General features: G+C 68.5%; 1 protein-coding gene across 1 annotated transcript in view; it reads right to left on the bottom strand.

Moving 5' to 3' along the window:
* The window catches only part of DPH1 (diphthamide biosynthesis 1), a 28,565-nt gene extending 17,579 nt beyond the window's left edge, over nucleotides 1-10,986 (bottom strand). The window contains exons 1-2 of the mRNA XM_014524311.2: nucleotides 10,887-10,986; nucleotides 8,570-8,633 (exon numbers count right to left, since the gene is read on the bottom strand). Of these exons, the coding sequence (XP_014379797.1) occupies nucleotides 8,570-8,622 (53 nt within the window). The 5' untranslated portion in view covers nucleotides 8,623-8,633; nucleotides 10,887-10,986. The remainder of the gene's footprint in view (nucleotides 1-8,569; nucleotides 8,634-10,886) is intronic.
* Nucleotides 10,987-11,005: the final 19 nt, after the last annotated feature.

The following is an 11,005-nucleotide window of genomic DNA, read 5'->3' on the forward strand; positions in this document are numbered from 1 at the left end:
TGCACCAGCCCCCCCACCACAGCGCAGACACGGGGCAGCCCCTCCCATCGCACAGCTCCCCCGCTGCAGGCTGGTGCAGGGCCCAGCGCGCCAGGTCTCCTCACATCCGTGCTACGGTCCCGCTCTGCAGATCGGGTCTGGAGGCAGCCCAATGCTGCGGCCAGGGGAGGAGCGGGCGCCGCGCCGGGGCCGAGCACAACAGTGCCAACCCCAGTGCAATGCGCTGGGGTGCAGACGTGCCCTGCGCTAGGCCAGGGATCCTGCCAGGGACTGAGCAGGAGCTTCAGGGATCAGGATCCCTGTGACCTGGGATGGGACACACAGACAAGCCAAACCCCACTGGCCTTGGCAGCACGCAGGCAGGGGCCAGCAGGGCGCCGAGGACACTGTGCCCCTGCGCATCCTTGCCAGCCACCCCAAGGCTCCCCGCCCCGCCGCCACTCCCCAGGAGGTGCCTCTCTCATCCCCTCCCCTTCCCTTCCCTGGCACGTTTTCCCCCAGCCCTACGCGGTCTCTCCCTGCAGCCGCAGCACAGGAGCTGTCCCTGGGGGCACGGGAGCCTGGAGCTGAGCTCTAATTAGCACCGCTGCTGTGCGGCGCTGGTGACTGATGATGATCAGGTGGGCGCAGATCCGTCCCCCACCATCACCACCACCCCGAGGGCTCCAGAGGGCACGGGCAGTGCTCTGCACTGGGCCCAGCATGGACCACTCCCTGGGGCTGGAAGGGGGCACCCTGGGATGCCCGAGGGACTGTTACAGAGCAAAGCGGGGTCTGGACGGTGGTGTACAAGCCAGCAGCCTGACATGCAGGCCCCGGCCCAGCACCTCCCCAGGGTCAGGGACGATGAGGGGTGCAGGCAGTGCTGCAAGCGAGACGTCAGGAGTCCAAGGGAGAGAGCCCAAGAGCCGCGAGTGAGCGGGTCTCCAGCCCGGCGGCAGTACAGAGGAGCCAGGCAGGAGCAGGCAGGACTGATGCCCGAGTGTAGAGGCTGCCGGTGGGCGGGTGCGGGAGGGCCGCAGCCTGGTGAGCGACCCAGCAGAGACCCAAGGCCTGGAGCAGAGCCAGAGGACCCAGCGCCCCCTTCTCCCCGGTTGGCTCAGGTGCTGGGGCCGTGGAGAAGCAGCGCAGCGGGCAGGGGAGGCGGGAGCCCGGGGCACGAGGGCCCATCTCTATCCTGCTCCACCCGTGACCCAGGTCGGGGCAGGAGGACACAGGACCAGAGGCACCGGGGCTGTGATGCCCCCTCCAAGGGCATGTGGACCAGGTGGACGGGCCGCCGGCGCAGGCTAAGGCCAGGCTCTTGTGAGGGCAGGGATGAGCTTTCCTGTTGCGGGATATGAAAACTGCATTAAAAACAGCAGCGACAGCAGAGTGACGACGAGAGCGGACCCCACTGTAGTGTCTGCCCCTCGGCAGGCCGCACGTGGGCACCCTGAGCTGTCTCTGTGGTCCTCGCCCTTCCCCGCTGACCACAGCCAGCCCCCTGGCTTCACCCCGACCGCGGCGGTGGACGGGCCTGGGCAATGCTCCCTGCATGGTGTGGGCTGAGCGCAGCCCCAGCCAGCCCAAGCAGAGAACAATGCATTTAATCAGCGGGGGAGCCAGTCACCAAGCCACATTAACGGGCTCCCAACTTCATTAGCACAGGAAGGCTGCGCATAATTAAAATAATGAGTTTGCAATTTTACTGCGAACGGCTTTGGAGAGGCGCTGCCTTCGCTGCTGCAGCTGGGCAATTACAGCCCTCGCACGGCGCACAGCCCAGCATCTGCAAGTGGGTCACACTTGGAGAGGGGCTGCCGGGGGCCGGGCTGGCACTGCTCCCTTGCCAACACCTGGCCCAGCTGGGCCAAGCTCTGTACAGGGCCCGTACGGGGACCTGGCCCCACCCTCCCCCACCCTCTGCTCACACCCAGATGACCTGCCGCACTGGCCCTGCGGGTCCCGCCTCCCCATGTCAATCCGGCCCGGAGCTGCAGCCAGGCCCAAGCGCTGCCTGCAGGCCAGGAGGGACCGCGGAGGCTCCCAGGGATGGGCCATGGAAGGAGGCACCGGCAGGCACGGCCCCCACCTCCGCCCCGCACTGCGCCAGTACTGCCCCGCGGGCGCGAGGCATCTCCAGCCAAGTGAGAACTTCATTCCCTGCTAACGACGCCGCTGTGCAGCTAATGACGGCGCTCCCATTCCCTGCACAGCATGTCGCACCGTGCCGGGCATCCCGGGCTCTCCCTCCAAGGGCAGCCTCGCTGCTGCCGTGACCGGGGGCTGGCTCTGCAGGGGGACCTCAGCTCCTAGGCCAGAGCCAGGGACGTGGCCACGGGCCCCTGCAGCTGAGCTGCCATTGCCCGAGCCTGCCCCGTGCACGGCGGCAGGGAAGCTGCATCCCTGGCAGGGCAGAGGGGCCCTGGCGTCGCATGCGGCGGGGGTGGGTGGGGTGGCCGCAGCCCGTGGTGGGCCCTCGATGTGAGCCAGCCATCAGTAGCGGTTCTGATCCGCGTTATCTCCCCGCCCGGGTGCACGGGGCCTTTCAAGCGGTGCCAGGGCTGTCGGCTGCGCCCTGGCAGGACGCGTGCCCAGAAAGCGCAGGCTCTGCATGCAGCCTTAACCCTTTGCTGCTCAGCCGGCACCAGCTCAGGCTCGCCCGTGCATCTGGTCCCAGAGCGAGCCCCGCCAACCCGGGCTGCCCAGCACGGTCGGGGACAACAGCCCTGCCGGGCGGCACGAAGGCCTAGGGGCACCAGGGGCTTCTGCGGCTGCCCAAGGGACCTCACCGAGGAGGGGGTGGCTGGGAGCTGCTGGGCTCGCGCCCCTGCCTGGGCTGAGCCCCCAGTTGCAGCAGCAGCCCCCAGGGCTGCCAGGCACAGTGCACAGGGCACAGGCGCAGCCCCAGGCAGCTCCGGGGAGGGCGGCAGGAAGCCCGGGGTTGGCTCCTGTCACCAGTTGCCGAGACGGCCGTGATTAGCAAGCGCTGTTCACGCCGTGGCGGAGCGCGGAGACAGAGGGATTAGCAGCTGCGCAGCCTGACATTCGGAGTTTATTAACAAGGAATCAAAAGCCCAGCTGAGAGCTGCTGCTCCGGAGCCCAGCTGATCTGCTGCTCCAGCCCCCGGCAGGAGGGGCTGGGCTCCCGCGCGGAGCCCTCACAAGCCCCCGGGCCGCTACGTCCCCTGCTCTGTAACCCTCTGACCCTGCTGTGCACGTGGCCCTGGTCTGCACTGCAGGCCTGGCCCAGGCTGCCAGGGGGGCTCGGGGTGCTGGCAGATGGGCGGTCCCTGGCGCAGGCCACCGCAGCTCCAGGGAGCAGTGACAGTGCCACTGCCACGCTGACGCGCCCCTATCGAGTCACCCTCCCAGACAGCACTGCCATGCGACTCCTTACAGCCCCAGCGCCCACATCCCCGCCCCTCCAGCCACCCGGATGCCCCGCTCGGCTGCAACCGGGGCACTTGTGGCACTGCGGGATTGGGCTCGCGGTGCCCAGCAGGGCTCCCAGCCCAGCCCGGGGTCCAGCACATGGCCAGTCCCTGGTACTGCCCTTGACCTGCCCGGGGGGGGCACGGTGGGCAGCTGCCACTCAGTGGCGGCACGGAGAGCAAGTTTCTTTATGGAGTGGATAAAGACAAACCGATTAGCGCTAATTAACGAGGCCTCACGCCGATCAATGCCGTGCGCCTGCTCTCCACTGCAAAGGAGCTGTGCCAGAGGCAGCTCCCCAACTCCCTCGGCGCGGCTCCATCCAGCTGTGGGCCGGGGCCGGGACCCCACGGAGGGCAGCTGCAACCTGCTCTGAGCTGCAGGGGACAGGGAGGGCTTCACACCCCAGGCAGCCTCAGAGCACTTTGCCTGGCCAGCCCCCAGCACCCCTGTCTCCCTGCAGGCCCCGTGAAGCCCGGACCCTTCCCATCGGCGGGCACCACTCCCCGCGCAGGCTGCCTGTGGGGGACTGGCTGCTCCCCCAGCCTCGCCGCACACATCAAACAGCATGGGGCTGCTTCACCTCCCGCTCGCCCAGCTCATGGCCCCGGGGGGCTGCACTGGGCGCCCGGAGACAAGGCCCCAGAGCCCTGCCTGAGCGCAGGGGCACTGCAGGAGCCCACCCAGCGACGCTGAGGTCGTTTGGGGGAGCCTGGGGGCTGCCAGCCCTGTGACCCCGTGGCACCAGGCCCTGCCACAGCTGGGAACTCGGGGCCCTGGCCCCACCTAGATGCTGCCTCCCCGCACGCGCCCGCTCCGGATCTCCCCGGTCACTTTTCACTGCCATCGCCCTTCTTATCAGCTTTCACCTCTCGTGGTGCGGTGCTGTATCAGGGAAGCCTTTGATCACACTGGTGATGGCTCCTGCTGCAGCGCTGCGACAGACCCTCGGGCCCACGTGCTCCGGGCCCCACGGCTCCTCTCCCTGACAGGCACCAGACCCGGCTCCACTGCGGCACAAGGTCCACGGGGCTGCGGCGCGGGCACCGAGTGCTGCCCTGGGCAGTGAGGGGACAGGGAAGGGGGCGAACGGGAGGGCCCAGCCATGCCCCATCTCACCACCTAGCCACGGGGTGGAGCAGGCAGCGGCCCAGGGCAGGGAGATGCCAGCAACAGGAGGGCACCGGGGGACAGAAGCTCCCCCAGGTCCCTGTAGCCTAGGTGGGGAGCTGATGCGGCGCGCGGTGCCAGCCCGCCAGACGGGCAGGAGGCGGGGGTCCCCGGCGAGTCCCCGCTACTCCCGGCACTGCCGTGGCCAAGCTGCAGGGTGAATATCGTAGCAGCAGCCGTCTCTGGAAGAGTGATAAATATTAAAGCGCAGGAGGGGAGCACAGGCGGCTTGGGCAGAGAGGCCCCGGGATCCCGGCAGTGCCGCGCAGAATCACAATCACCGACTACGAGGCAGGTGCAAGCGGGGTTACAGGAGGAGCCAAGTCAGGCACGAGGCCACGGCAGCCCCAGCGCTGCCCAGCCAGCAAGCGGCACCCCCAACCCTCCCCCTCCTGCCTGGCCCCGCGCCGGGCAGTGACGCCAAGCGTGCGCGGTCCCGGCAGCGCCTGGGCAGGCCCCCACCTCCCTCTTGTCACAGCTCCGGCAGCGGCCCAGCCCCGCTCTCACCGCTGCCCACTCCACGGCTCAGCCAGACGCCTCCCACCCTGTGCTGGGGAGGGCGATTCCCCACCTCCCCGGCCGCGCAGGCAGGTGCCTCGAGGGGGGCCGAGGCTGCAGCTCCGCGGGCTGGTCCCGGACACCTCCCCTGGGGCCAGGGGAGGCCGAGGGCTGCTTGCCCCACACGGGACCCAAGTGCCACGTGGTGCCAGGTACCATTCCGGTCACGTCCCGAGCTGCCCGGGCTCCTCCCAGCCCTGCAGTTGTGGTGGGGGGAGGAAGGACCATCAAAGGCAGCCACCACGTGAACACCGACTATAAATATTAATGGTAGAAGAGTCAGCGCTAACGAGGCTGGGAACAGACCCTGTCGATCTAACCCCTCACCTGCGGCAATTTAATGCAGTCCCAGGGGGCCGCAGGGCGCAAGGAGCAGGAACGGGCGAGCGCCACAGCCCATCCTGCCCTCTCACGGCAGCCCCCAGCAGGCACATGCCCATCAGCCAACGCCCCCCTGCCCCGCCGGGGAGCTGGCCCGGGGACAAGGTGCCCGGAGCTGCAGGCCAGCCTTGCCCGGCCCCTGGAGAGGGGAGAGGCAGCCTGGAGCCTGAGGGCAGCAGACTGCGCCTCGGCAGGGCCAACCACCCCTCCACGGCTGGACGCAGCAGGCACAGGGCTCGCCCAACCCATGCAGGCGCGGGCAATGGGTGTAGCTCGCCAGGCACTTGTGCAGTCAAGGCCAGGGCCAGCCACCTCCTCTGCCCTGCCCTTGTGCTACCCAACACCACCACCCTCCTTGTGCCCAGCAGGCACACGCGCCAGCCCAAAGCGCCTCACAGCCAGTGCGGAAGCAGCAAGAGGCAGGAAAAATCAATGCAGCTCAGCCCTGCCCCCATCCCCACCAGTGCCCCTCGCTGGGACGAGCATTGCCAACACCATCCCCAGCACAGCGAAGGGCCAGCACCCACCACCCACCCAGTCCTCTTCTCCCTCACAAGCTCCTGCTTCCAGGACAGGGCCCTGGCTGCCCAGGAGTCTCAGCAACCGGAGCCGCAGCCAGGCCGGGGGGCGCTGCTGGCTGCACCCAGGGGCAGGTCTGTGCCCACATCCCACCACCGAAAGGTGCCCGTTCCCACTGCTCATCGCCCTGTCTACCTTCCACAGCCTCTGCCCCAACGACCAGGGCAGGGCGCCGGGCAGCCCCAGCGGGGCGCGGGCGTGCGCACACACACACAGCGCCCCAGGAGAGGGGGCTGGAGGAGCCAGCTCTGCAGCAGGCAGGACTGCCGCCACCGCCACTCATGGCTCCATTCAGATAAAAGAATCCCCTTAATCTGCTGCCTTTGAAGTCTGAGACATGAAAGAGGCTCCAGCCAAGCAGGGGAACGGCAAGCTCTTAAAGGCACAGGCGGCCTGGCAATGCCAATGCCCGATGCCCACATGTGGCAGCAGGCCGACGCCAGGACCCCCTAGCAGCTGCCACGCTGGCCTCCCCAACCAGAGGCCCACAGACGCCTGACCAGGACCAAAGCCCCCACGGTGCAGGTACCAGCCCCAGGGCAGGGTTGGGTGGGAGGACAGGGGAATGGGCCTTATCCTGCTGGACCAAGAAGCTCCCTCTACCCCCCCGCAAAGCTCCTCATTGCTGCTGCCCTGACTCAGCACTGGGGGTGGCAGGTGGGAGACACCACAGTCCCCCCGCAGCCTGCCAGGACAAGGGACTTCCTTGCCCAAGGCTGCCTGGCAAGGCAGCAGCAGGGCTGGGGACAGAGCCCAGAGGCCCTGGCTCTCGGCTGGTGCTGACGCAGCAGCTGCTCAGCTCCCGGCAGCTGGGAAGGGCAGCGGGTGCCCCCAGAACCCGTTTGCACCAGGAAGACAGTATGCTAATGGGTGTTGTGACCCCGATGGCGCACAGCGCGCAGCACTATTAGTGCTAATTCGCTGTGTGAAAGCAGGAGGGGCCGAGGGCCGAGAGGAGCGAGTGCGGCGGTAAAGAGATGAGTGCAGATCCTGCCAGGGGCCTGCTGCACCTGCCCTTGGGCCTGCTCCCACCCTGCTGCAGGGCAGGGCGAACATGGGAAAGCGCTCCAGGGCTCCTGGCTCGACTGAGCGGCAGCTGCCCCGGAGACAGCATTACAGCTGCATGCGCCGCGGCAGCACGTGCTGACCCTGGACTCCACCACAGGCACTCTCGCCACGGCCCCGGACGGGCTTGGCCTCCCCCAGAGCCTGGGCTGTGCATGGGTCAGCGATTCCCAAGCCCGGCCCCACAGCAGCGCTGGCTGCTCCCACTGATGGACGTGCCGCCGGAGGGAAGAGGCAGGCCACAAGAGCCAGCCTAGCAGAGCACAGCTGCCCACACCCATCCCCTGCCGAGGACAGGCAGCAGGGCCCTGCCTTGCCTGCGGGCTCCCACGGTCTGTGGCTTGCCACGCAGCCTCTGGCCCCAGCAGATTCCCAGGACCAACCTCCAGCCCTGACACCTCCCCCAGCGGGGACAAGGCCACTCCTGAAGGAGCCGGCTCCCCTGCGAGGCGCCGGCAAGGAGGCAGCTGGCCCCACGCACGGCTGAGCGCTGCCGGGCAGCCTCCCGCACCGGCTGTGTGCAGCACTGCAAAAGTCAGCGATGCCCCGAGGCTCTGCAGGGAGACAGCAGCGCCAGCCGTGCGCACACGGCCGGGAACGTGCAAGCTCAGGCGCAGCCCCCGGCACCGCCGCGCAACCAGCCACGCCCCAGGCCAGCAGCTGCCTGGCACTGCAGGATGGGCCACGGCAGGGGCACCAGGGCAAAGGGCTTCTCTGCCAGCAGAGCAGAGGCCCAGCGCTCCCCTCCCCACCCCAGACCCGGGGTGCAGGGGGAGCCTGGCCTGAGGGCCCCAGCACAGAACCCAGTCCCAGATGAGCCCACCACCGAGACCGGCCCCCTCCCGGGCTCTCCCACACAGCCGGGGGAGCAGTGACCAGGGCACCGAGGGGGGGGAGCTGCTCCAGGAGCCACCACTAGGCCAGTCTGCCCTTGTCCCCGCAGTGCTCCCACGCCTTGAGCACAAACCCCAGCTCATGGACTTCCCCAGCTCCTCCTGTTCCTACCCCAGGCTCACCCATTTGCCAGCTGAAGGCAGTGCCCGCAACAGCACTGCCAGCCCCATACACTTGCCCTGTCCTCCCGCACGTGGCGAACACAGCCGGGAGCCACGTGCCCCAGGCTGGCACAAGCAGCTGAGATTGGGCAGCCCTCGTGCCCATCCCTGGCTGAGTCCTCCACTCACGCGGCTGGAGATGCACGGCCGCTAATAAGCTCTCTGGGTGAGCAGCCCCGCTAATCCCCTGGGCCAGGGTGGCAGCTGACCGCCCAGGGCCAGGAGCAATCTCTGTGCCCATGCGGCCCCAGGTCAGGGCTAGAGCCAGCATCAGCCCCAGGCTCAGCAATGCCAGCCCGAGGGCGCAGGGCAGGGCAGAGGCCACCCGCCTGCCCACCCCTTACCTCTCAATGATGTCGGCGATGGTGCAGGCAAACATGAGGAGACCTTCCGGCATCTGAAGGGCCACTAGGAGAGAGAGGGAGCCCAGGTTGAGTGCACGAGGTGGGTTGCTGTCCCCCACAGCCAGTGCCCGGCCCCAGCAGAGCAGGGAGCCCAGCTCCTGGAGCCAGCCAGTGCAGCCCCCAGCACCGGGAGGTTTGGCGCCGTCACTCCAAATGGCTCAGGGGTGCTGCTGGCTGCAGGGGCCCCCCGGACCTTCCACCACAGGGCACTTCCTGTGGGAGGGTGGCAGTGGGGGTGAGTGGTCTGAGACTGGTCAAGCGCAGATGGCGGGTGAAGCCTGGGCACGAACACCTCTCACCTCCGATGGGGCGTGAGGCCATGTGCCGGCATCTGGGCTCGCTGCACACAGCAAACCAGGGGAGCCCACAGCTCAGGCCCCATTAGGGCTGGCCCTTCCTGGATGGCCCCCAGGACCCTCCCCAGCCCCTATGGTGCAACACCAGGTGCTCACAGCCGGGCATCCATCCTGGGCCCAAGCTGGTCGCTGGGCCACCCACCCCTCTGGGTTTCAGGGTCCCAGGGCCACGTCGGCACTGCAGCCTCCAGCCCAGGCGGCAAGTCCTATCTATCCCGCTGGCCTAACTCCAGACCCACTCTCGCATCCCAGTCGCAACCGAGCTCACCCATGTGCCCCTCCCCGGCAGGGAGCCCTGGTCAAGCACTGGGCCACATTCAGGCGCTGCACGTCTGAACCGGGCAAGTCCTGTGCCGCACCCAGTGTGGAGAGCTGGGGGGTGGGGAAGGCACCGAGTGCCAGGGCAGGCAGGCAGTGGCAGCGCTGAGGGTGACCCAGCTCCTGGCCAAGGGAAGGGTCCTTGCACCTGGCCAGGGGGAATCCTCACCCCGGGCTGCTCAGCAGACAAGGCAGAGCAGATCCGCGCCCTGCCGGCGAGGGCGGGTGGGGGAGCGCCACGCAGCCGGCTTCCCCTGCTCCAGCACGGCGTGTTCCCGCAGCGCCCACCCCCAAGCAGCCGGGGGGAATCACCCGCTCGCCTCCCGCTCCCCAGCTGCTCCCAGCACAGCCTCCCCGCAGCAGGCAAGGCCCATATGCAGGCAGAGCCACCCCCGCCCCTCCCGCACTATCAGGGGCCTGCCCCCAGCCCCAGCCCCAGCCCGGCAGCCACACAGGAGCCACAGGCGTGACACGGCCGCTGCACCCCTTGTCGGCACGCGCGCACACCGCTCAAATCCCGCACGAACGACAGCACGGCTTCCAACGCTCCCCAGAAGCAGAGACCTAAATCCCAACTGCATATTTACACTTCATTACAAGGCACCAAGAAGCACAACGCAGCGACCAGTGCGCCAGGCAGTGCCCCTGCCCCAAGCCACTGCTGCTGGGCACCGTGACCCCCAGCCCCTCCGTGGCACAGGACTACCCTGTCCAGCCCGCACCACTGCCCAGGCACGGCCCAGCTCAGGCCCATCAGCCCAGGCACCGCCAACCCCAGCTCTGCCCAGCCCCTAGCACCTGTCCCTGTGCCCCCATCAGCGTGGAAGGTGACCCCCCTGCCCCCGCCCCACACACAGTTACTGATCGGGATGAGGCCCAGACAACGCGGCCTCCCCACGGGCCGGAGAACTGAGCCCAGACCTCGAATCTCAGCTCAGTGCTGCGGCCACAAGGCTGAGCTGGGCCTCGACGTTACGAGAGCTTCTCCTGGGCCCAGCGACACCTTCCAGCCTGGCTCCTGCTGCCCCAGAGCCTAAGCAGAGCCAACGCTGCTGGCTGCCGCTCCCCCCGGCTGAGCAGCAGCACCGCAGCCCCGTCCGCACACGGTGCAGCCATGTCCCGTGCAGGAGCCCCCAGCTGCAGGCAGGCTCTCCGGAGGTCCCGCTGTCCCTCGCGCCCAGGACGTGCCGAGACCACAGGCACAGAGGCGAGCGCCGTGCAGCCCCTAGCGCAGAGCAGCTTGGCGCGTGCCTGGGGGTGGCTGGCCTGTGCCCTGCAGGCCTGACCAGCTGGCCACCCGCCCACCCCGGGCGTGGTGGGACGTGGGGTGGGGGGCATCTCCTCGCTTCCTGGCCTGGACGCGTCCCAGCCACGCCGGCGAGAAGATGCATCCCTACATCGTCCCCGCCGAGCTTGCAGCAGAGCTGGCCCCGAAGGCCGAGCCCCGGCTGCCAGGCCAAAGCAGCGCGGGGCCGGGGGGAGGCGCAGGGCGCGGTAGCCGGAGCCCTGGCCGGCGTCCCAGACCGATCTCCGGCTACATGACAGATCTGCGCGACTCGGCCTGTCCTGTCAAATGTAATTACCATCCTGAGACGCTGAGGCATTAAATCATCTGAAGGGTTATGGAAAGCTCCCCGCGACGTCCGTTAAACGCCGGCAGGACGGCAGCTGCTTCGCGGCCTGACTGACAGCTTGGCACAGC

The sequence above is a fragment of the Alligator sinensis genome, unplaced genomic scaffold (assembly GCF_000455745.1).
Source record: "Alligator sinensis unplaced genomic scaffold, ASM45574v1 scaffold1244_1, whole genome shotgun sequence".
NCBI classification, from domain to species: domain Eukaryota; kingdom Metazoa; phylum Chordata; order Crocodylia; family Alligatoridae; genus Alligator; species Alligator sinensis.